Raw genomic sequence first — 27,157 nt, 5'->3', positions numbered from 1 at the left:
AGTCTGACAATCTTAACCAAGCTCATTCCCACAATGGTAGCTTTAGGAGCACCATCAATACCTCACCTAGTGGAGTACAGAAACAAAATGTTAAGACACACTTTAAACATTAAAGCTTTATTGAAACCTGAAACAAAACCAGACAGTAATGTGATTTTACAGGTTGGTCTTGTCTACATACTAGAATGATTCAACTACAGATGGAAAGGACAGATAGCACTAACCTATACATCTCTACACTAGGAAGAAACAAACATGTGTGACCGGTTTAGAGTTCAATAGAGAAACAATATCCCAAGACCATGAAACTATTTTATTATATACTCCAGCTACCGGAGGGGTTGAACGATCCCACAAAATAAACAATTAAAATTACGTAACCTACATAAGTGTATATAAAGGTTTGAATGAACAAACTAAAGTCGAATAACGACCTCATGACAGGAAATGTTTATGCATATTTCAAAATATTGTCCTGGAACTGATTTACTAATCACCTTTTTCAGAGAAATTCTAAATGGGAAAATAATCACTTATGTACAAACTAGCTAAAGCTGAAGAACAAAAAGCACATCTGAATGGGCTGAGAAAAAAAGTTGTTGAGAAACGGTAGCACCTGCCTCGTACACCGAAAGGCAAAATAATACATTCATACACTGAAACGACTCATTCGAAGCTCACTATACTAAGAAAGCCGGTTTGTACAATAATGAAATAACCTTTATGTTGGAGGACAATATGCTGAAAAGGTTAACTGTTGACAGCACTGGATATGTGTTTTGTGGGAAAAGCAACATGAAACAAATTAGACGGCACTTCAATGAAAATGCTTTCATCACCTACAAATGTATAACTATTACATTTCAGCGTATTCCACTTCAAGTGTGGTCTAACTACTTAAATGGCAATCTGCATTTGTACAGCTATTTTAATGCTTAAACAAATCCTTTCAAAGCACTGATGTCAAACTGCTTGTTAGTCAGGCAAGTTCATTATTGGAATGTTGAATGTCCACAACAAATCGTCTGACTTATTTTTAACGCTCACCAATCTAACAAAACACTTCTGGATTTATGTCGGCTAAGGCCAAGATTTCAAGCACAGTACTCCAGAATCTCAAAACCTGACATGCTAAATCCTAACACAACTGATTTTTCTGGTTGATGTTGGGGATTGTATGCATGTGTGGTGAGGGCTAGCCCCAGCTTTACTTCCTTTGTGAGGTTGGAGGGGGTGGGGAAGCAAACTGGAAGGGCGAGTGCCCCATTAATCCCATCATGGGCTTGGCTGGGGTAAACTTCTGGGCCATGAGGGGCTGCGGCCCTGAGGGGGGTGGAGGGGGCTTACTGGACCTGCTGACTGAACCAAACTGCCCCGCTGACTGATCTTGCCCCCCATTGCTGCTCCCGGACTTGTACTGGCTGTAGGAGGAGCTGGAGCCATAGCTGCGGCTGTCCCTCCTGTCCCTGTAGGAAGAGGATGACCTGTCCCCGGCGCGGCTGCTCCCTCCATCTCGGCTGTCGCGGCTGAAGCTGCTGCTGCTCCCCGTGCCGCTGCTGCTCCCCCGGCTGTCCTTGCTGCCTACGGTGGTGCGCATGCGCCGGTTGCACTCATCCTGATACATCAGGTTGGGGTTGCTGGCGTTGGAGCCGTTGCCACGGAAACGTGACCTGCCTCCTGCATTCCAAAGAGAGAAGATGAAGTCAGTTATAAAATGCTGCAAATACCTGGACACACTGACACTTACTGTAAAAAACTAGCTTGTTCAATGTACAAAGAAGAAACCTCAAGTCAACAGCCCACTGTCAATCACTTCAACAAAAATCTAGAGGGGCAACTATTTCCCCCGAAGGCTCTCCCTCATTCTCTCACCTCCTCCACGGCCAGTGTTGACCAGTTGCAGCAGCTTGGGGTTTATGGCCTGCCGGGCCTCCTCTAGAACACGGATGAGCTCACGGGCCTGACGAAGGTTGCCCGGAGTGAAGAATGTGTAGGCTGTACCCTTGTTGGTGCTACGGGCCGTACGGCCGATACGGTGGATGTAGTCCTCAGAGGAGTTTGGGTAGTCATAATTGATGACAAATTTGACATCCTCCACATCTTGGGTTAGGAGTTGGGTAGGGAGGGTTAGTCAATGGGGAGGGAGAAGAGACAAGGACAAGTTAGGATAAGCAGCATTGATTGATAGAAACATTTCACAACAATATGCCACCTGTGGAAAGGTCAGGGAGAGGAATGGAGAGGTCATTTATTCCTATTTTAAGATGTTTGCTTTGTGCACCAAGCAAAACTATACATGTACTTGGTACAGACAATACCCATAGACACAGATCTAACTCAAACCTCGCTTACCTGTCTAGTGAACAATGTAATCGGTACATAATGCAGAAACACAAATCCTACTTACCCCAACATAACTACAATACTGTCAATATTATTTGTTAACCAATACACTATGTTCCTCAAAATACAATGGCCTCCTCAGTATTCCAGTCACTATATATTTCAAATGCTTTTGGTCAAGCACTGAATATACTGCTTCTTCGTGACCAAAATGTTACAATAACAGCCAACCAATACCAGATACACTAAATAATTACAAATAGGGTTTGAACATCCCCATTTTGAGTGGGGCTGAAACTCCAAATAAATAAATGGGGTACATCTGTATCCATTGACAAAACTGGCAAAGGGTAAGATTTCTTTAAAGGGTGGAATTTAACTTTTTTTTAAAGTCTGTTTCTCATTACAGTTGACATAGGGCTCTGAAAACACTGCTGTGGGTTAAAAATGTCTCTTTCTTACGGACCGATGAGGTGGATGGGAACAGGGAAGGTGGGGTGAGGTACTTACCCTGTATTAGAGATGACTTACAAGGTTAGTGCCCTCTGTCCCCCCCGACCAGTCCTGGGAGGTCTGTAGGGGTAGGAGAGTGAGGAGGACAACATGGGTCCTCCCCCCTCCCATCACTCCTCCACACATCCCTCCTAACTGGAGTGGCAGAGCCAGAACCCAGGCTGGACTGGGTCTGACACCACACCCTTGCTCTGCCTCTTCATGTCATCAGGGGCATGAATAGGGGAAATTGGGCTACTGTTTCTGTACTGTTGGGTACTTCAATGTGACTTCAGGGGTCTAAATATGGACTTCCTGTAACTACCTGTATGGTAAGCATCCTCTCCTGTTTCTAGCGAATACCTGATGTTTAATTCTAGTTTGGGGGATATTTTCTGGGGTTGTTGGTGAGATTATCCAAGGTCTTTGGTAGAAATCTGTTCAGAGGAGACAAATGGAAGAGACCCAGGGAAGTCCCCCCGAGTCCTTCCCAGACTGACAGCGTGTCCAGGAGCCCAGGGGTTCAAGTGCAGTAACAAGAAACAGACACTGGGGTGGTGATGTGGAGGTTTTGGGGAGCTAAAATACTCAACATTAAGAGGCTTTGCCAGGGAAAATGAGCATTTGTAGAGGGGTGAATATAGAGATGTTGTCAGGACATGGTTCTGACTGGGGTTTGCTGAGTGCAGGTAGAACGTTTCCATTTTTCTGAATCATTTGCATGATGCACACAAAGAGTCATTTGATATTTGAAGTAAAGAGATGAAAGCATGAAAGATTTGGGAAGAAGGCCAAGGGATCACATGACCAAGGTCAGAATAAGCATAGGTTGAGGTAGAGAGAGAATGCATCTCTAAACAGTGGACTATGAACAGGTACATGGACAGTGTAAAGTGAGATAGATTAAGGGGTGGGCAGAGAGAAGGCGGAATAGAGAGAGACAGCGAGGGGGGGGGGGGTATATAGAGAGGCTCCTTCAGGCCAGGACTCCTGCCAGCCAGGACCAGACATGACGCCCGCAGAGGGAGAGGCCGGCACAGCCAGTGGTGGGGGTGTCAGGCTGCATAGGGGGCTGCAGGGGCAGTTTAGAGGGGAGCCTCCAGCAAAGCGACAAAGCTCGGCCTGCCGCCTTTTACTGTCTTCTTGTAACGCACCACTGTATCTATTAACCTCTGGGGAAAGGATTTGTCTACATTTAAGACTAGCTATACTGTATGCTAGAATTACTCGAAGAATGTTTCTGGCAAACTACTTGTCAATCAATTGATCTCCAATGATGCCAAGCCTCATTTAGTATCTTCAAAGATGTCTAACTAGGGCTTTTTTAAAACGCTCCATATTAGCAAAGGAAATGGAGAAATCCTCTGAAAACATTAAAGCTGTTTAGTGAAACAAACCGGCTTAGCATTGTGTATCTATATTAGTGTCATTTATGAAAGGAACTACATATGGCGCGTTACTGTTGCAGGCTGGTGGCATAGCTTGTGGGAGGCCGCCCCCCTCTTGGCCCTCTGAGCTGACCGCCCCGCCCCAGTTTAAAATTTGGAATCCCAGCAGAACCCTTCCTCCCCCCCCTCTGTCGTCCAGGCAGTCAGTTTGCTGGAAGGGGGAGAGTTTTTTTGAGGGCTCTGTTCTGGGTTTTCGGAGAGATGTCTGTCTGTGATTGATAAATCAGGCCTCCTCTCCCCTGTGTTTCTCTCCGCAACCCAGGCTCGATTAGTCATGCCTAGGTCCGGCTGCAGGCTCCAGTGGGCCTGTGCGCTTCTAGTGCCGGAAGAGAGACTTGGAAACAAAACAAAAACAAAATGAAAGAAAATAAATGAACACAGAAACAAAACAAAATTTGGTTATAAAAATTGATTGCCATAAGGGGGTGCATCACTCTCCATACCCGTTATTTTAAGTTCATACTTCACACACTGACAAATGGTATCTCAAATTACTATGTTTTTAGATCTACTGAATGGTTGGATTTTTCTAGCCCTGTTATTCAAGGGACCTGGCATTTCACAAAGAAAAATTAGTTCCAGAAATAAGGCATACTTCTTAAATACATACTCTGTATCTAAGAAGTACTACTGACAAGAAAGTCACACTTCATATTAAACAAAGTGGCAACAGTACTCACAGAAATCTGCTTCAATGTGTTTTGTGGAGGCCATTTCATGAATTCAATAAATCTATACATTTATTGGGTTTCTTACATGCAATGAGGCTAGTATACTGTACATCTAAGCACAATTAGGTGTCCTACTCATAGCCCATTGAGGGAATATGTCTGTGTTTGTATTCATGCCGAGGGACTGTGCTTTTATTCTGAGCACACAGTACATACCCAAACCACGTGAGGCCACATCAGTAGCAATAAGAATAGGAGCCTTGCCACTACGGAACTCTATAGAAGGAGAGAGGAAATGCCAAGAGATCAGCTGAGGGACACAAAGGAAGGCGTCACGACAACAACCAATACCAATTAGCCCTATACTAGCCCATATAATACACCTAATAAACCACGTCTTACCTGTCAGCACCCAGTCTCTCTCTGGCTGAGTCTTGTCACCATGGATACACATCGCTGGCCACCTGAGGAGTAAACCAACCTGTCAGCTTAATGATCAGAGAACTGGGAATTGTTATGAAGTAGTACAACCCCATGACCAGAAGTATTTTATATTCAATGGAATCAATTAATTACTCCCCGAGTGTGTGTGTTCCTTTCCCTCGCTCACCCATCACGTCTCATTCTGCGGGTCAGATCATCGCAGCGTTTCTTGGTCTCCACAAAGATGATGGTCTTGTTCTCCTTCTCAGCCATGATCTCCTCCATCAGCTGGAGCAGCCTGGGGAGAAGGAGCGCGAACATGTTAGCCAATGGAGTTAGTTACATCGGTCTACGACCAAGCCTCATCTACATCAACACAGTCCCATTCACTAACGCTAATGTTTCAGTGGAGTAGAGTGAAGTATTAGCCTCACTTGTTGTCCTTCTCACTCTCTGTGCACACATCCACAATCTGCAGGATGTTGTGGTTGGCGCTCAGCTCCAGGGCTCCCACGTTGATCTGGACATAGTCCTTCAGGAAGTCCTCTGCTAGCTGCCGCACGTCCTTGGGCCAGGTGGCACTCCACATCAGGGTCTGTCTGTCAGGCTGGGATGAGAGCAGCATTAGAAACTCTTGATAAAAAACATAAGCACATTTTGCAGTAGCTAGCAGCAGTATCAGATGTTTTATTACAGTATAGCAGCAGTTTGAGGATATAGACTAGGAACCACTAGCCATTTGGAATAAATAATTTGTAGTAGTCCATCTACAGACATATACACTCAGTGTACAAAACATTAGGAACACCATCCTAATATTGAGTGGCAACCCCTTTTGCCCACAGAACAGCCATAATTAATCAGGGCATGGACTACAAGGTGTCGAGACCGCTCCACAGGGACTCTACTGTGTTCAGTTGGTTGGATGTCCTTTGGGTGGTGGATCATTCTTCATAGACACGGGAAACAGTTGAGCATGAAAAACTTAGCAGCGTTACAGTTCTTGACACACTCAAACCGGTGCGCCTGGCACCTACTACCATACCCCATTCAAAGGCACTTAAATATTTTGTCTTGCCCCTTGAACCTCTGAATGGTACACATACACAATCCATGTCACAAGGCTTAAAAGTCCTTCTTAAACCTGTCGCCTCCCCTTCATCAACACTGATTATAGCGAATGACATCAATAAGGGGTCATAGACTGACCAGGTGAAAACTATGCAATGGAAAGAGCACAGTACATCACTGTAAGATGTGATACTGAAATTGTACATGGTTATACTATGTAAAAGATAATGGTGCAACACTAATAAATCTAATATTATTTTATAACAAATGCGCTTTCTCCCGCATTGGATACAGTCGCTGTCCGCAGTTCTGAAACAATCTTCAGTGTGCTGTAGAATTGGCACCTTTCCTTATGTTGCTATGTGCATAATAGCAAGTTAACCAGCATATTGGGATTGAGAACAATGCGGCAGAGGCGGCAGCAGCAACAAGGAAACAGCCTTAACCTGATTGTCTAAGAAAATGGAGGAAACCCCTACTTAATTAGTTCTATAATCAATATCCTAACTGTTAAATGTGCCTGGCTTTATAAATCATCCGTACATAACTACAGAAATAAGACCGATCTTGCTTCTGTTGCCTGTTGGAGTGTTTGTTTCATAGCCTAATGATTCCATGAGCACCAAGCCTCATGCAATGGCAACATGTCAGATAAAGCAATTTCACAGATTCAGCTGTTTTTATTCTTTGCTATGCTACAATAAAGGCATTACAATTGTTTTCCTGTTAGAACAGACTGGTATTACTTATTTAGTGTGGTTTACACTGTTCCAACAGGCAGAAGAATGTGATTGTAATCTCACAGCACCTGTTTGTCACACATAATATGCACGCAGCTCTCGCTCCTATACCCTCCTTTTTATTGATCTCCTTCTTATTGATATTACAATTATTAGTAATGTCGTTATCATTAGTAGGCTTTGTATAACCACTATCGAGCTGTAGGCCTAAGTGCGCATACTGTTTAGTCTTAACACCATAACTTACTTAGGCCTGTATTTCAATATATCAGTCAATCAATCATTCATTCATGTCACACAGCATACAATACATTCATGTTTTGAAATGCAATCAAGCATTTTAGCTTTCAAATTAAATAACAAAGGGAGCTTTCAATTATTAGTCTAAACAATAAATAAAACGCAATTTACGAATGCATGAAACTGGTTTTAGCCTGCTGTAATAAAGGCTTTATATATTTTTCCCCCGTTAGATCAGTTTCTGTTTACACAGTTCCAAATGGTCCGAAAAGGTAATAATATTGTAATCTAACAGCAACTGTTATAACCAATTTATTGATGTGATTATGATAGGCTATAGGTCAGGCCCTATTGGTCACATGCATGCGATGCTTACATGTTTCACTTAAACTTCTTAGGGATCGGCGCCCCGTCAACAAGACAATTGTAAATCATGCAGCGCCTTGTGTCGCCACTGCAGATTTTAGAGAAAAACAACAAATGTCGGTACATATAAGTGTCTTATATCGGCTGAAAGCTTACATTCTTGTTAATATAGTACAGTAGCTATTACTGCGGGAAAAAATGCCATGCTATTGTTTGAGGAGAGCTCCTAACAACAAAACACTTTTTTCACCACGATAGGTTTGATAAATTCACCTCTGAAGGTGAAATGTGTACTTCCATTCTGAAATCTTGCTCTGGTTTATCATCCAAAGGGTCCCAGAGATAACATGAAGTGTAATTTTGTTAGATAAAACCCTTTTTCATATCCTAAAAAGGTCCATATAGCATGTATGATTGATTTTGTATTTCCACTTGTTTAATTTGCAAAGAAAGGGATCTGTGAAAATCTCGTCCTAAACGTTGTTTCAACCAGTCAAATCACGTTAATATGTATTCCTCAGATATCCTACAACGTAACAAGACTTCACTATATTATTAGGGGTGTAGTATATCTTATAGGACACCATATTTGGTCAGAGAGCGACACCTTCATGGCACGCCGATGACACGGGCGATCTTCACTTGAACGACTCTAACTTTGTCAAATAAGCACCAATCGGAGTCAAACAAAGCTAGCTAGATAGCCAATGAGCTGGGCTTTATGGGAGTACCATGTATCTGTCGTAAAATGTAGCTACAAACCTTGCACGACAGCATGCCTTCTCATTTTGGACAAAAATGATAAGAATATTCAGAGTTATGAAGTTGTGAAAACTGGTTGTTTTGCAAATGTTGAACTTATAATATGGCTACTAATACTAGAAAAGCTATATCAAAGTCCAAGTATACAGATTTTATGATATTCTTGCAGAAAAATGTCATATGAAAGCAAATGTCTCCTTCACGATTGGCCCAAATGTACTTGGGTGACTTCACACTAAATGTCATGTAGTTTGCTCATACTTCAAGTTATCCGTCTGAAACTTTGCACATACACTGCTGTCATCTTGTGGACACCATCGGAATTACAAGTGATGGCTGGAAGTGCGACCTTTCTGTTGCATTTCAAAATGGTGGTAGATTTTTTCTTTTACCAGATCTATTGTGCTATATTCTCTTACATTCAATTCACATTTCTACAAACTTCAAGGTGTTTCCTTTCAAATGGTACCAAGAAAATGCATATCCTTGCTTCAGGGCCTGATCTACAGACAGTTAGATTTGTGTATGTCATTTTGGCAAAGATTTTAAAAAAGGGGGCTATCCCTAAAAGAGCGAGGGTTGAGGGAAAAATTTTCCTAAACAAATTAGGGATTTCGGTAATAGAACTTTCGGTCAGAAACTAAATTGCTGAAATTACATTACAGCTTCAGCATGGACAGCGCAATTAACACTTGCTGTGCTGTGGTGCCTTTTTGCTACATTAGGGAGGAGAGCGAGACAATGTGCGCCAGTCATGTGTCTTAATTATTTAATCAAACAGTTTACTTAAAGCATCAGACAAGCTCAGTGCATACAGTGCCTTGCAAAAGTATTCATCCCCCTTGGCGTTTTTCCTATTTTGTTGCATTACAACCTGTAATTTAAATGGATTTTTATTTGGATCTCATGTAATGGACATACACAAAATAGTCCAAATTGGTGAAGTGAATTTTTAAAAATTACTTATTTAAAAAAATCTAAAGAACACAAAACAGAAAAGTGGTTTGTGCATATGCATTCACCCCCTTTGCTATGAAGCCCCTAAATAAGATCTGGTGCAACCAATTACCTTCAGAAGTCACATAATTAGTTAAATAAAGTACACCTGTGGGCAATCTAAGTGTCACATGATCTCAGTATATATACACACCTGTTCTGAAAGTCTCCAGAGCCTACAACACCACTAAGCAAGCGGCGCCATGAAGACAAAGGAGCTCTCTAAACAGGTCAGGGACAAAGTTGGGGAGAAGTACAGATCAGGGTTGGGTTATAAAAAAAATATCAGAAACTTTGAACATCCCACGGAGCACCATTAAATCCGTTATTTAAAAAATTGAAAGAATATGGCACCACAAGAGGGCCGCCCACCAAAACTCACAGACCAGGCAAGGAGGGCATTAATCAGAGACAACAAAGAGACCAACGATAACCCTGAAGGAGCTGCAAAGCTCCACAGCTGAGATTGGAGTATCTGTCCATAGGACAAGTTTAAGCAGTACACTCCACAGAGCTGGGCTTTACGGAATAGTGGCCAGAAGAAAAAAAATCTTAAAGAAAAAAATAAGCAGAGTTTTGGAGTTCGCCAAAAGGCATGTGGGAGACTCCCCAAACATCCGGAAGAAGGTACTCTGGTCAGATGAGACTAAAATGTAGCTTTTTGGCCATCAAGGAAAACGCTATGTCTGGCGCAAATCTCATCACCACGAGAACACCATCCACACAGTGAAGCATGGTGGTGGCAGCATCATGCTGTGGGGAAGTTTTTCATCTGCAGGGACTGGGAAACTGGTCAGAATTGAAGGAATGACAGATGGCACCAAATTTAGGGAAATTCTTGAGGGAAACCTGTTTCAGTCTTCCAGAGCTTTGAGACTGGGACGGAGGTTTACCTTCCAGCAGGACAATGACCCTAAGCATACTGCTAAAGCAACACTCAAGTGGTTTAAGGGGAAACATTTAAATGTCTTGGAATTGCCTAGTCAAATGCCAGACCTCAATCCAATTGAGAATCTGTGGTATGACTTAAAGATAGCTATACACCAGCGGAACCCATCCAACTTGAAGGAGCTAGAGCAGTTTAGCCTTGAATGGGCAAAAATCCCAGTGGCTAGATGGCCAAATCCCAGTGGCCAGCCAAGCTTATAGAGACATAAGAGACTTGCAGCTGTAATTTCTGCAAAAGGTGGTTCTACACAAATTGACTCTGTGAATAGTTATGCACGCTCAAGTTCTGTTTTTTGGGGTCTTATTTATTGTTTGTTTAACAATAAAACATATTTTGCATCTTCAAAGTGGTAGGCATGTTGTTTAAATCAAATTATACAAACCCCCTAAAAATCAATTTTAATTCCAGGTTGTAAGGCAACAAAATAGGAACAATGCCAAGGGGGGTGAATACTGTCGCAAGTCACTGTATGTAGTTGAGTTTATTCAAACACAGTGTGTGTATCTACACTGCTCAAAAAAATAAAGGGAACACTTAAACAACACAATGTAACTCCAAGTCAATCACACTTCTGTGAAATCAAACTGTCCACTTAGGAAGCAACACTGATTGACAATAAATTTCACATGCTGTTGTGCAAATGGAATAGACAACAGGTGGAAATTATAGGCAATTAGCAAGACACCCCCAATAAAGGAGTGGTTCTGCAGGTGGGGACCACAGACCACTTCTCAGTTCCTATGCTTCCTGGCTGATGTTTTGGTCACTTTTGAATGCTGGCGGTGCTTTCACTCTAGTGGTAGCATGAGACGGAGTCTACAACCCACACAAGTGGCTCAGGTAGTGCAGCTCATCCAGGATGGCACATCAATGCGAGCTGTGGGAAGAAGGTTTGCTGTGTCTGTCAGCGTAGTGTCCAGAGCATGGAGGTGCTACCAGGAGACAGGCCAGTACATTAGGAGACGTGGAGGAGGCTGTAGGAAGGCAACAACCCAGCAGCAGGATCGCTACCTCCGCCTTTGTGCAAGGAGGAGCACTGCTAGAGCCCTGCAAAATGACCTCCAGCAGGCCACAAATCTGCATGTGTCTGCTCAAACGGTCAGAAACAGACTCCATGAGGGTGGTATGAGGGCCCGATGTCTACAGGTGGGGGTTGTGCTTACAGCCCAACACCGTGCAGGACATTTTTCATTTGCCAGAGAACACCAAGATTGGCAAATTCGCCACTGGCGCCCTGTGCTCTTCACAGATGAAAGCAGGTTCACACTGAGCACGTGACAGACGTGACAGTCTGGAGACGCCGTGGAGAACGTTCTGCTCCCTGCAACATCCTCCAGCATGACCGGTTTGGCGGTGGGTCAGTCATGGTGTGGGGTGGCATTTCTTTGTGGGGCCGCACAGCGCTCCATGTGCTCGCCAGAGGTAGCCCGACTGCCATTATGTACCGAGATGAGATCCTCAGACCTCTTGTGAGACCAATGCTAGACCTCATGTGGCTGGAGTGTGTCAGCAGTTCCTGCAAGAGGAAGGCATTGATGCTATGGACTGGCCCGCCCGTTCCCCAGACCTGAATCCAATTGAGCACATCTGGGACATCATGTCTAGTTCCATCCACCAACGCCACGTTGCACCACAGACTGTCCAGGAGTTGGTGGATGCTTTAGTCCAGGTCTGGGAGGAGATCCCTCAGGAGACCATCCACCACCTCATCAGGAGCATGCCCAGGCGTTGTAGGGAGGTCATACAGGCACGTGGAGGCCACACACACTACTGAGCCTCATTTTGACTTGTTTTAAGGACATTACATCAAAGTTGGATCAGCCTGTAGTGTGGTTTTCCACTTTAATTTTGAGTGTGACTCCAAATCCAGACCTCCATGGGTTGATAAATTTGATTTCCATTGATAATGTGTGATTTTGTTGTCAGGACATTCAACTATGTAAAGAAAAAGTATTTAATAAGAATATTTCATTCATTCAGATCTAGGATGTGTTATTTTAGTGTTCCCTTTATTTTTTTGAGCAGTGTATATATGGAAAATTAAGTTAAAACATTTTGACCAATCAATTGGTTGAAGGAACATGATGACTCTCGGTCAATCAATATTTTTTTTGTAGTGAGGGACAGCCCTACTCGGTGTATATGGTCTTAGGCAGGCCTGAAATGCGTCAATGTGTAGCTAATACATTGGAAAGAGGTGAGGTAATAACAGCTGTAAAATGAGGGTCACTTTGCTTGAGTGACTAGACAACCCTGCTCACCCTAATCTGGTCAACAATCTTGCGGATCTGAGGCTCAAAGCCCATGTCCAGCATCCTGTCAGCCTCGTCCAGCACCAAGTAGGTGCAGCGCCGTAGGTTGGTCTTCCCTGCCTCCAGGAAGTCAATGAGACGACCCGGGGTGGCGATGCAGATCTCAACACCTGGGAGGGAGAAAGAGAGCAGGGTAGATTTCTCTGGTTTAGACAGACATGCGCATTGGAAAAGAGTATGGATTTTCTTCAGCATATAGGTTATAGTGACTAGTGTGTAGGCCTTTTTCCAGAGGAGCCTCGTTACCTCTCTCCAGGTCACGGATCTGGGGTCCCTTGGGAGCTCCCCCGTAGACACAGGTGCTCTTGATGCGTGATGACTTGCCGTATTCATGCGCCACTTGCTGAACCTGCTGGGCCAGCTCTCGAGTTGGTGCCAGAACCAAACACTGCACAGACAGGACAGGGATAGAAAAAAACACTCACTGAATATAATACATTTTGGAAGTGGCTGATACCCATACATCTGATCAATTATAGGAAACATGCTGTAAGATTCATCCAAAATGGATTACTTACGATTGGTCCGTCTCCTCTTTCTAGGTAGGGCTGGTGGTTAATGTGCACAATGGCAGGCAGGAGATACTGAGGAGATACAACAACAAGGGGATAAACGCCCCACATCAAGCAGGAGAGATTAATAATAGAAGGAAGTAGAGCCCGATCAATTCCACCGTAACCAATATTCAATGAATAGGATGAAAAAAGGGACACTTGTGGACATTCTCATGATGTGCCAATACTGTCACAATGTAAGAAATCAACATTTGCAGCATATTTCTTCGACAATTACTCTTTTGGATGGCCATTTCTAAAAAGTCAGTATGGAAAATGTTCACATTAATTTGTCCACTGTAAAACAGTATATCTGCAGGTATATCATATTGGTACGTTTTGCCCCCTCAAAAAATCTTAATCGGTATCGGACCCCCAAAAACACATATCGGTCAGGCTCTAGAATGCAGACAAGATAACTGAGGATATTGTATGGCAGTCAACATAGGGGTATGTGTAAAAACGGGCAGAAAGAAATTAATACAAATGTCTACAGATATGAACAGTGTGCATGCTGCTATTGTTAAGTGTTGCTGTAACTTTTTGTTCATCCTGTTCTGTTAATGTGAATGTATGATGACGGAGCTACAGCTGCATCTCACCGATAAGGTTTTCCCAGAACCTGTCTGTGCGATGCCCACCATGTCCCTGCCACTCAGGGCCAGAGGGAAGCCTTGTGCCTGGATAGCTGTGGGCTCTTTAAAGTTCTGCTGCATCAGCACATCCATCACATACTCTGGGTGAAGTGGATAAGAACATCTTGTAAGCATAACTAAATAACTATACATTGCATTGGTTAACAAAACTAAGGTTCAGTTGTCCACATCACCAGCCAGAATAGATTTTTCCCCAGAGGTGAAAACAATATGCATACTCACAATGACGCCAGGGCAGTACAGTTGTACTGAAAAGATTTTGTACTTACGGGGAAAATGGGCCTGGGAGAAGCTACTGACAGGCTTCGGGCAGCCTGACCCCCTGATAGTGATCTCCTTCTTCCTGCGAAACTCCTCCAAGTCATACTGAAAGACAGAAAACAATATCTGTCTACCAATAGTATCAAGGGTGGCACATCTGGCAACAACTGCAGAATAAGTCAATAAGAGTGTAGGGCAGTGCTGTTCAATCTTAGTGGAGACCAAGAGTGTGCAGACTGCCCAGCACAAATAAAACAGATTCACTAAACATCGAACCCTTGATTAGTTGAATCAGATGTCATAGTTGGCCTACTGGAATGTGCTGTAAGAAATGCACACACACACTTGTGGTTCTCCATGACTGAAGCACACTGGTGTGGGGAAATACCTGGCTCATGCGCTGAACATCTGGATGTTCATTGTAAAAGTTCTTCTCAAACTTTGGAAGCTCGTTTAGGTCCCATTTCTTCTTGCGCAAACGCTCCCCTGGGTTCCCAAACTTCTTGTTGGGAGGGGGACCTCTGCTAGACCCAAAACGAGGACTCCTAACAAGATGACAAGCACATAGATTAGTATTTGAATACCTCAAGCTAGACTCACTGTACACAACATTTGCCAAGGACAGAAAGAATTGGAGGGATCATATTTTGTCCATTGGTCCCAAAGGGTATGAAGAGGATTACATAGCAAGCTAGCTAAGTAGCTGGTCTTTATATATTCTTTGTAGCTATCCATCTTTGGTTAGATATTCTTGTTAGCTAAAGCGAATAGAGATATAGCTATCTTGACTGGAAACACAATGGTGAATTGTATTGAATTCTACATCGGCCAAAAATGTGTGTTTGGATCAGGAACGTTTCCACTCACAACCTCTACAAACCAGCATGTTGAATAGAATGACGTTGAAACATAATCTACCGGTTACCACTGTTGGTCCATTTTACAGTGGGAATGCAAGACAATGGAAAGTATTCAGACCCCTTGATTTTATTACGTTACAGCCTTATTCTAAAATCAATCTACACACAATACCCCATAATGACAAAGAGAAAACTGTTTTTGAGAAATGTTTGCTAATTTAGACAACATAAAAAACAGAAATACATTATCGATATAAGTATTTAGACCCTTTGCTATGAGACTCGAAACTGAGCTCAGGTCAATTCAAATCAAATGTTATTTGTAACATGCACCGAATACAACAGTTATTACAGACCTTACAGTTATTATTATAGACCTTACAGTGAAATTCTTACTTATACAAGCCCTTAACCAACAATGCAGTTAAGAATACACATAAACAAATTAAGAGATAGGAATAACTAATAATTAAAGAGCAGCAGTAAATAACAAGAGGAGATATATACGGGGGTACTGGTACAGAGTCAACGCGCGGGGGCACCGGTGTCGAGGTAATTGAGGTAATATGTACATGTAGGTAGAGTTATTAAGGTGACTGCATAGATATTAAGGTGAATGCATAGATAATAACAGAGTAGCAGCAGCGTAGAAGGGGGGGCAATGCAAATAGACTGGGTAGCCATTTGCATCCTGTTTCCATTGATCATCCTTGAGATGTTTCTACAACTTGATTGGAGTCCACCTGTGGTAAATTCAATTGATTGGACATGATCTGTAAAGGCACACACCTGTCTATATAAGGTCCCACAGTTAACAGTGCATGTCAGAGTAAAAAAAGAAAAGAAAAAAACAATCCATGAGGTTGAAGGAAATGTCCGTAGAGCTCTGAGACAGGATTGTGTTGGGGCACAGATCTGGGGAAGGGTACCAAAACATTCCTGCAGCATTGAAGGTCCCCAAGAACACAGTGGCCTCCATCATTCTTAAATGGAATAAGTTTGGAACCACCAAGACTGTTTCTAGAGCTGGGTGCCCAGGCCAGACTGAGCAATCGGGGGAGAAGGGCCTTGGTCAGGAGGTGACCAAGAACCCAATGGTCACAGACAGAGCTCCAGAGTTCCTCTGTGGCGATGGGAGAACCTTCCAGAATGACAACCATCTCTGCAGCACTCCACCAATCAGGCCTTTATGGTAGAGTGGCTGGACAGAAGCCACTCCTCAGTAAAAGGCACATGACAGCCCGCTTAGTTTGCCAAAAGGCACCTAAAGGATGCAGACCATGAGAAACAGGATTCTCTGGTCTGATGAATCCAACATTGAACTCTTTGGCCTGAAGTCAAGCTTCGGGTCTGGATGAAACCCGGCACCATCCCTTCGGTGAAGCATGGTGGTGGCAGCATCCTGCTGCGGGAATGTTTTTCAGTGGCAGGGACTGGGACACTAGTCAGGATCAAGAGAAAGATGAACGGAGCAAAGTACAGAGAGATCCTTGATTTAAACCTGCTCAGGTGATAGAAATCTGAACGCACTACCAACGCTTTGAAAAGTTAGCGTATGCTTTCCTGTGGATATATTGTCGACTCACATTCCTACCTGCAAAATAACCAACCGGTAAAGTAAGCTAAAATATAATTTCATTTAACATTCTGGCTTGCAGAGGTCATATGAGGAAACTTTCCTGATTCAAATGCTAATTTATGCCGACGTAGAAATCAATGCAATTCATCTTTGCGTTTCCAGGTAAATAGCGAACTGCCTGACTTACCCCCTGTCGCGACCACGGTCCCTGTCTCGATCTCCATACGATGAACCGCCCCTCATTTTAGAAACCACTTAACTTCTACCTAACTAGTTAGCTAAATATATATATATATAATATATATTTCTCCGTTGGAAGAGGAGCAAGTTTTTGCAGGCAAGCCTTAGATTCTCGCGTTCAAAATGTCAAGCGATCAACGTTACAGTAACTCTAGCTAGTTAAGGCCCTTATTGTGTTAACATTAGCAGGCTAGCTATACAAAAATGTGAAACTGAGACAACATTTGTTTAAATATTATTGAACGAACGTGTATTGTTATTTTTGACATGAACAAGTATCTAGTTTTTGTTTTTACTACAAACCAACGCAAACAGGTGATAGCTAAACGTCTCGGAAACTGCAACCAAATATTTAAATACGCTGCAGCGAGTGTTGTTGTTATTAGCTTGAGCTAGCTAGAGTCCTTCTTCTATGGTATTACGGCGGTCCACAAACAACGTTGGAGGTGCATGCCTGCACCTACTGGATGGGGTGAAAACTGATAAGCTTTAACGCAAAAATAATATGGAGAAGGGAAGGGTGAAAAAATATACTTATAATATTCAAATGTAAATAAAACAAACTGTACTCCTTCAGTCTGATATATTCAGATCCCAACAAAGGTTCAGTATATTAATTCAGTATTTCCTGTAACATTTAGGCTGTAAAGTCCTGGAGATCCAGAAATATGTTTGCCGTCATCACAATGAGGTCTAGTTTCTTCAAATTGTTAAAAAAAAAAAAGTATTAGTTTGTCCAGTGCAATTTTTCACTTGCGCAATAAACACAACAAAGTCCACCTTCTTCACTGTTAGTGTTTCGGGATCCTTCTCCTAAACTGCATTCACTGCAGGCTGTGGGGCATCCACTGCCATCTTATCTCCCCTCTCTCTTTCAGCTATTTTCACTGCCTCCACATAGGAGACCTCCTGGATAGCCCTGATCCTAGCTACTGCGACCTCCTTCATCCGTACAGGGCACTCCAGGAACTTGGGAATGTGATTCCCATCACAATTACAGCAATGTGCTTCATCTGACTCTTAAACTACAAAATATTTATTCCTTCGACAAACACTTGTCATGTGTCCATTTTTTTTTTTTTACAATTGTAACACTGTAGCAGCTTCTGTAGATACAGTCTCACCACAAGTTTCACATGAGTCGGGAGAAACGCTTTTGATCAAAAGACAATAACAATAGGCTTTCCTTTCTTTCGATCTATCATTTGGGTCAGACAACGTGCATCTACCACTTCAGATGTCCTACTCGGAAAATCATAGCTTTCCACATCATACGTTGATAGTTTGTAGAACCACATCGCTTCCTCCCTTTGTTCTTTTGACACACACAAAATCAACAACATACCACTTCTGGTCACGCTGACCGACTACACTTTTTCCAATACGTCCTTTACTATCTTTGAGACCACAAACGGGTTACCCAAAAAACATCCTTGCTGGTGAAACGCACTCCGACAATAAATGTATCTTCATTTCCAACTAGCCCTTTTAGCTCCATTCTTCTTTTTCACCGTTGTCCACCTATCATTCTCACCAACTCCACTCGCTTCAACAAAATCAAACATTGCATCCGCTTCTGGCATTACACAACCTGCCACAACTAGGATAGATTGTAATTCATCCACCTTCGGTATTCCTCCACTCCGGGAGCCTTTGTCCTTCTCGTCCTCTCATTATAGGTAGCTAACATCGCCATACCCTCAAGCCCTTGTCCTTGTTCTTCCAGCTCGCCATCCAGATCCATTGGAAACAAATTACCCCTCATTGACTCTGCTTCCCCTGTGCTAGCTAGAGTTCTTCTTTAAATTTGTATTGTATTGGCAGATCGCAACCAACTGAAAGGTAAATGCATCGCCATCTACAGTACTGGATTGTGAGGCCGGTCACGGTCTCCCTATTCATCCATTTCTCTTATCTAGTCCTGTGTTTCCACCTACTGTTCTGGAATGTGAGTTCATTACACTTTGTGACACGAAAAGGGAAGAGAAATTGCCCTATTAACTAACCCTACTCCCATTTAAAACTTCTCCACTACTTGGCCCTATCTGATCCTACACTAGGCCGGCAGCCTGTGTGGACCGGACACTTCTGCAGTAAAATCTCGTACACTGAAGTACTTCTCTGCAGCTGCCACCACAACATCTATTTTCTGTGATTAACGCTAAGAAACCAACCGTACTGAAGCACGGTATTCCTATCACTTTGTATTTGCCTCGGCCTACTCGCAGGGACTCTCTTAGGATCACTCGCCCCGATCCCTTTCTCTCCCCGGACACTTCTGATCTCCAGCACCATGTGTACCCTTATAGGTAACACACAGCTTTTTCCACCAATACGACACATTCCTTTGTTTCATGCCCTCCTGCACACTTGTCACATCTAGGAATCTCCATCCTACACACTGCTGCAATATGACCATGAGTTTTGCACCTAAAACACCATAATGGGTTTGGGAGAAAAGCTCTCATGGGATAACTGACACATCCTAACTTGACTTTGTCAGGTAAAGATACTGCTTTAAAACTCAGCAAGACAGACAATGTCTTCTCTGTTTCACCATGCTCTCCACTGGGGCTGCGTTGCACAAAACGGTGGCCATCGCAGACACCAGGAATCTTCCATTTCAGTTGATCCTCCTCAACACTTAACGCCACCCTAGTTATCACTCTTTTCAACAGTGCCCTGCTCCGGAGAGCAAAGCAAGTCGCCGTTCTTATCCCGAGGAGCGTGGTGCGGAACGCCCCATCCGTCCGGGCGGAAGACACACAATCCTCACGAGTCCACCTTGAGTTACTTTCACCGATTTCAAGTCCCCAACCTCTTCTCCACCCAACTAGACACCACATATGGATCAGCCAGAAAGCAAGGATACATTCTCTCAAGATCTCACTTCCACTAGGCCAGAATACCCTTTACCATCATCGGACAAGGCTAGAACTTGCCGGTCTTCACTGCACCTGCCACCGCAGGTAATTCATCCTCATTCTAGTCAGGTTCAATGTCTTAGCTACCGGAGTGTTTTTAGTTTTTATACTTGACGCCAACCTTCCTCACCACACCGCTTCCCTCTTCACTCAGCTCTTTTTCGTCTTCCTCGCTGTCCACTTCCACATCTCCACACTCTTTCTTCTCCTTCATCTGCTGTAGTACCAAACTGTTCAAATGATTCTTGTATCTTAAACTCCATCCTGGGGTTTTTCTGAAGAGGACTATAGACTACAACATTTTGGGGTTTCATACTGGGGGGTTTTCAACAACCTTCCTTGCTGGTGATCATACTAGACCAGCTCCATCTCTGCTTGATCTGCTGGGCACCTCCTTGGCCAGGGAGGTGACCAAGAACCCAATGACCATTCTGACATAACTAGTTCCTTGGCTAAGATAGGAGAACCTGTCAGAAGGACAACTGTCTCTACAGCACTTCACCAATCTGGACTTTATGGGAGAGTGGCCAGATGGAAGCCACTCCTGAGAAAAAGGCAAATGACAGCACACCTGGAGTTTGCCAAAAGGTACGTGAAAGACTGACAGCATAAGGAAAAAGATTCTGTGGTCTGATGAGACAAAACATTTACTTTTTGGTCTGAATGCAAAGCGGGGAGCCCAGCCAACAAAGAATTGCAGTAGTCTAGATGGAAGATTACATGATTCCTGGATTAGGACCTGCGCCGCTTCCTGTCTGAGGATAGGTCATAGTCTACGGATGTTGTAGATGTTGTAGCATTAGTGAGGTCGGGCACTGATGTTGGGCGATTAAGCATGGCTCGCAGTCGGCATTCTAATTCATCCCAAAAGTGTTCGATGGAGTTGAGGGCTCTGAGCAGGCCAGTCAAGTTCTTCCACACCGAACTCGACAAAGCATTTTTGTATGGCTCTTGCTTTGTGCATGGGGGCATTGTCATGCTGAAACAGGAAAGGGCCTTCCCCAAACTGTTGCCAAAAAGTTGGAAGCACAGAATCGTCTAGAATGCCATTGTAGGCTGTAGCGTTAAGATTTCCCTTCACTGGAACTAAGGGGCCTAGCCCGAATATTCAAAACAGCCCCAGAACCATTATTCCTCCTCCACCAAATTGTACAGTTGGCACTATGCATTCGGGCAGGTAGCGTTCTTCTGGCATCCGCCAAACCCAGATTTGTCTGTCGGACTGCCAGATGGTGAAGCGTGATTCATCACTCCAGAGAACGCGTTTCCACTGCTCCAGAGTCCAATGGCAGTGAACTTTAAACCCCTCCAGCTGACGTTTGGCATTGTGCATGGTGATGTTAGGAAATGTGATAAGATACAATGTTTACTACACATGCAGTTCATACTAGCTGAAGATTATGAGATAGCTGTGGCAGAAATATTGGTCATGTTATGTCTCTTTATGGAGCAAATTGTCAACTGAATTATAATAAGATGAGCCATGCAAGCTTCTGACAAGTCTTACAGTCCATTTTAACCACATCATAATGACACAAATATGTTTAATGAAATGTTTGCCTCTTATACAGTATATACACAGCAATGTACTTTTTGACAAACTAAGTTGATAATGATGCTGATCAATATTATCAACCAATGTATTGCCATCTATTGATAGCCTTCCTTCATAGACCCCAGATGCGCGCGACTTTTGACTGCAGTAAGAAATCCATCGCTATCTGTGCCCATTCAACATTAAACAATTGTATTGCTCCTGGGGGGGATACATAATAGGCTGTAGCAAAAGCTAGCCAAAAATACATTTTACTGTTTGAAGTTGACGTGTTTTTCAAGTATAATGCAGTTGATTTGCGATGAGGACGCACACAATATATTAAGCAGGACATTCATACGAGCCTTAAAATCCAATTATAATCCAAAAGTAGTGTGAAATGCACTCAAAAGCAACATGTATATAGGTGTTTTTTTCTGGCGTTCTATAAGAACTTCCCCTTCTCTTGACACCAACTTGCACGCATCGCCCTCGTGCGGCAATGTTTGCAAACACATAAAGGGGTCTATTGTTTGTGTGATCAAAATGTATCAGTGCTTGAAGCCCCCATCTATTTACCTGTTGTTTTGAGCGTCTCCTCCAGAGATCTGATGGTCATCCTCATGTTCTCCATCTCTGTGTTACAGTAAAGTGATAGATGTTTTGGGATTTTTGGATTGTCTCCTGACTGCTCTCTTCAACATATTTTCTCTTGGCTCTCTGTTTGGGTTTGTGCTTCAACACAACCATAAAGTCATTGACCTTTGAACTCAGTATATTCTGGATAGTCTCTTTCTTTCTTTCGTCTTCATCAGTGAGTTGACGCACTCCATACAGAGCAGGCAGCTCCACCAGAGTGACTATCTACCTTACCCTGTCTCTTCATACACACTGAGCAGGAGGTTCACTCTGGGCTGGACTTTGTCTGACCCAGTTGGCTGTGTAGAAGTCTTCCAAGCTCCTCTTTTCCCACACAGCACCAAGTTCACTATTGGAGACATTGGCAAGAGAAGATAATCAGATCATATTTCTAATTTACACGCTTCATTTGGATTATTTTACATGCTACTGAAACATAACTAAGGGTACCGAATAAATATTGCTCAGACAGTCTTAGAGATTGTAGGCCCTTTTTAATAAATTGTTGGTAACCACTATTGAAGTAAATTTCCAGTGAGCGAATCTGCTGGGTTTGAATGGTAAACTTCTTCAGTTAGTTGCTCTCTAGAATGCAGAATCTGGTTATGATAATACCAAAGACTTGTGCTGCAGTAAATGAGGTCATCTACATTGTGTTAAAGGCTTCTGAATGTACTGTATAAATACTTAAAAATGCATCTGTATAGCCTACTTACTGCTTGGAGGATCCAATTCCGTGCTTTTGGATTGCTTGCGTCTTTTCAAAGTTCCCTCTGTTAACAAAAGGCATCAGTTAAATAAATCATTGGGTTCAAAAAAAGACAATATGAACAATCAAGACACCATTGCTATCTGTGGAGGACAGCTCATAATAATGGCTAGAATGGAACGAATGGAATGTCATCAAACACATGGAAACCACGTATTTGATACTATTCCGCTCCAGCTGTTACCACGAGCCTGTCCTCCCCAATTAAGGTGCCACCAACCTCCTGGGATTGCTATGGCTGACTCATGCCTGATGTCCACTGCATATGAATGCATAATGTACAACTTCATCTATAAATAGCACTGCTCAGTCCTTTGGCCCAAAAGTCAGTAAATATTCCACTATCTAATTTTCTAAGTATTTTTCCAAGATTTGAATCAACACAGCGGACATGCTCATCTTATATCAGTGGCATTCTTTCCTGTCATTACATTCGTTGTCTTCCCCTTTTGATTCTCGGTAACAACTTTCTTAGTATCATCTTCTCTGCCTGGTGTCATGGTACAGTATCTTATGTGTTTTTGTTGTAGGTAAGATATCCTCATTTGTTGTCAGTCACCATCTTTGCTAAGATCTACACTCTTTGGTGAGACAGTGCTTCACAAAGTAGGTGGGGCCATAGTATCCTTTTATGTCTCTATTGGTATGTTTTCTAAAATGTCACTTGCTGCTTTTTGGAGACTTACTGACGATGTCCCCTCTTGTGGGGTGTATATGACACATTTAAAAGGTTTGGTTAGTGTTTTCCAACAAGTATATAATAGTCTACACAAACTCATAGCTATGAAGAACAGTTTCATAGCAGCCCTACTCTAGTCCAGGGGGTATGTGGACGAGGTACTGCAAGCCAGATCAAAAAGATTTAAAAAAATTACAATTTAAATAAATATTACTAGCAAAAACAGATTAAATTAATTTGGCCAAGGTTCTGTGGAACAAGTTCAGAGGATACAATACAATATTATTCATCTACAATATAGGCTACCCTGAGATGCACAACGTGACCTGTGAGGCTCACCAGGATCCACAGTACTCCATCAATGATAGTGTTCAACTCAATACTTCTTGTATTCCTTAAAAATGTGGTTTTTCATTGTAATGTAAGCTTTAAAACTGTTCAAATGTTTCTCTGCACAATGGGAAAATGTGTAGAGTTGCAGGAAGTTAGTTTTAAACCTGCAAAATGTTCTGATTTTGAGGGGGTCCCTGATGAATTTGCTTTCGCAAAGGGGGTCCCCAGCTCCAAAAAGTTTGTGAATCCCTGATCTAGTCTACTCAATAGATTTCTTCAGCGTCGAAAACAGAACTGAAGTACAATATCTTAACGACACATTAAAGCATTGGCATGGTTGACTGAATAAGTCCTGTATGAAATACACTCACCATGTAAAGGGCTTCGGGAGGCCATATCTTCATGTCCCCAAACTGCTATTCAACTTCTTTGCTAAAACTGAACTTGAACTTCAGTTCTTATTCCCTCGTTCTCAGTTTTTTTTTTTTTGGTACATCAATCCTTAATTTCATGATAGCCAGCTATAAATGCTAACTGTTACACAGACAAGTTTCTTTACAAATCAAAGTTACCAGGACCATAGGGAGAATATTTATTTCTAGCTTCCTACAGCCTTTTTTTCTGAAAAAAGAAGATATTCATAATTCAAACCACTGTTACCACTACTGTTACTTTTTTCCATAAAATACCATAGATGAGACTTCCCTCAGGTGTTAATTTACAGTATTTTCTCTGAGGCTACTGCAATGACTACCACCCTGTAGCACTTGCATATAAGGTGCTTTGAGAGGCTGGTTATGGCAAACATCAACTCCATCATTCCAGAAACCCTAGACACACTCAAATTTGCATACTGCCCCAACAGATCCATAGACAACGCAATCTCAATTGCATTCCACACTGCCCTCACCCACCTAGATAAGAGGAATACCTATGTGAGAATGCTGTTCATACAGCTCAGTGTTCAACATCATTGTCCCCTCCAAGCTTAGGACCCCTGGGACTGAACACCTCCCTCTGCAACTGGATCCTGGACTTCTTGAAGGGCCGACCGAAGATAGTGAGGGTAGGCAACACAACCTACGCCACGCTAAACCTCAAGAGCATCTTGACTGGCTGCATCACTGCTTGGTATGGGAAGCAGTGAACAGCTTCTATCCCCCAAGCCATAAGACTGCTAAATACCTAACAAAATGGCTGGTCAGACACAGATCTGAATTGACCATTGTATTTATTAAACATTTTGCACTGCCTCTATGCACACTCACGCGCCAACACACAGAACATGCACACACTTTTATACTGACTCTACACACACTTATATACAATCTTAATTTACACTGCTGCTACTCTGTTTATCATACATACTGATGCCTAGTCACGGTATCCCTGTGCATACAATATCTACCTCTATCACTACAGTATCCCTGTATATTGTAAATATGGTATTGGCACTGACCCTGTATATAGTTTCTTACTTTCTCGTGTTCTTATTTCTATTTCTCATGTTTTTGTTCTACCCTGTTATTTTTAGTACTACATTGATACTGATTACTGCATTGTTGGGTTTAGAGCTGGCAAGAAAGGCATTTCACTGTACTTGTGCACGTGACAAAACTTGGCGTCTAAACAGAACAACTATATTGCCTGGTAGCATCATACATCTCTGAACCAGAAGACTGTAGCTTCTCTGTATAGGGAAGTGACCAGCTCCAAAAAGTGGTACTTTAAGCTTTTTATGCAGCCAACCTAAAAATGAACAAATGCAATATCAATCAATCCCACTGACTCTCCTCTCACTCAACACACACTAAATTACCAAATTAAAATATTCAATTTGATCTGTCTTTTTATTCTGCAGTTGTTTAAACACCACAAAGACAAAACATTGCATCAGAATCTTTAAAGCAGAATAATACCAATATACAAATGAACACAAAAGTATGAAACAAAATAATATAAGGAATATGGAGCAAAGACGATACAGAAGTAAGCATTCTGTGCTTTATCATTATTATACCCACCAATAAACATATTCCATTATCTAGTTCAACTTTATATACAATATCCTGTCTTTTCAGGAATAATATATTCATTTTAATCAAAAGACACAGCATAGGGCACATCGTTAAAACAATCACTTAAGTGTATGTAGCCTATACTTAACATTCAAACCTATGAAATATACATTACCAGTCAAGTTTGAACACACCTACTCATTCCAGTTTTTATCATTACTTTTACTATTTTCTACATTGTGTAATAATAGCGAAGACATCAAAACTAATGAAATAACACATACGGAATCATGTAGTAACCAAAAAACTGTTAAACAAATCCAAATATAGCCACCCTTTGCCTTGACAGCTTTGCACACTCTTGGCATTCTCTCAACCAGCTTCATGAGGTAGTCACCTGGAATGCATTTCAATTAACAGGTGTGCCTTGTTAATTTGTGTAATTTTATTTCCTTCTTTATTGCGTTTGAGCCAATCAGTTGTGTTGTGACAAGGTATGGGTGGTATACAGAAGATATTTGGTAAAAGACCAAGTCCATATTATGGCAAGAACAGCTTGAATAAGCAAAGAGAAACGACAGTCAATCATTACTTTAAGACATGAAGGTCAGTCAATCCGGAACATTTCAAGAACTTTGAAAGTTTCTTCAAGTGCAGTCGCAAAAAGCTCTCAATGTAACCGCCACAGGAAAGGAAAACCAAGAGTTAACTCTGCTGCAGAAGATAAGTTCATTGGAGTTACCAGCCTCAGAAATTGCAGCCCAAATAAATGTAACAGACACATCAAAATCAACTGTTCAGAGGGATTGTGTGAATTAGGCCTTCATGGTCGATTTGCTGCAAAGAAACCACTACTAAAGGACACAAATAATAAGACTTGCTTGGGCCAAGAAACACGACATTAGACTGGTGGAAATCTGTACTTTGGCTCGGACTCCAAATTGGAGATTTTTTGGTTCCAACCGACGTGTCCTCGGATGGGTCCACAGTGTCTCCTGACCTCTCCTGTCTCAGCCTCCAGTATTTATGCTGCAGTAGTTTGTGTTGGGGGGCTAGGGTCAGTTTGTTATATTTGGAGTACTTCTCCTGTCCTATTCGGTGTCCTGTGTGAATTTAAGTGTGCTCTCTCTAATTCTCTCTTTCTTTCTCTCGGAGGACCTGAGCCCTAGGACCATGCCTCAGGACTATCTGACATGATGACTCCTTGCTGTCCCCAGTCCACCTGGCCGTGCTGCTGCTCCAGTTTCAACTGTTCTGCCGTATTATTATACGACCATGCTGGTCATTTATGAACATTT

General features: G+C 42.5%; 1 protein-coding gene across 1 annotated transcript; it reads right to left on the bottom strand.

Moving 5' to 3' along the window:
• Window positions 1–101: 101 nt before the first annotated feature.
• Window positions 102–17,386, bottom strand: LOC112226139 (probable ATP-dependent RNA helicase DDX17). Its single transcript, XM_024390425.2, has 13 exons — window positions 16,911–17,386; window positions 14,673–14,829; window positions 14,293–14,389; window positions 13,970–14,103; window positions 13,332–13,397; window positions 13,060–13,201; window positions 12,763–12,923; window positions 5,812–5,984; window positions 5,565–5,675; window positions 5,357–5,418; window positions 5,171–5,230; window positions 1,873–2,100; window positions 102–1,677 (listed from the first exon to the last, which is right to left on the bottom strand). The coding sequence occupies exons 1-13, from the start codon at window positions 16,964–16,966 to the stop codon at window positions 1,208–1,210; spliced, it is 1,917 nt and encodes a 638-aa protein (XP_024246193.1). The 5' UTR covers window positions 16,967–17,386; the 3' UTR covers window positions 102–1,207.
• Between the last annotated feature and the right edge of the window lie 9,771 nt (window positions 17,387–27,157).

This window comes from Oncorhynchus tshawytscha, linkage group LG27 (assembly GCF_018296145.1).
Source record: "Oncorhynchus tshawytscha isolate Ot180627B linkage group LG27, Otsh_v2.0, whole genome shotgun sequence".
NCBI lineage: Eukaryota > Metazoa > Chordata > Actinopteri > Salmoniformes > Salmonidae > Oncorhynchus > Oncorhynchus tshawytscha.
This window is presented reverse-complemented; position numbering and strand designations above follow the sequence as displayed.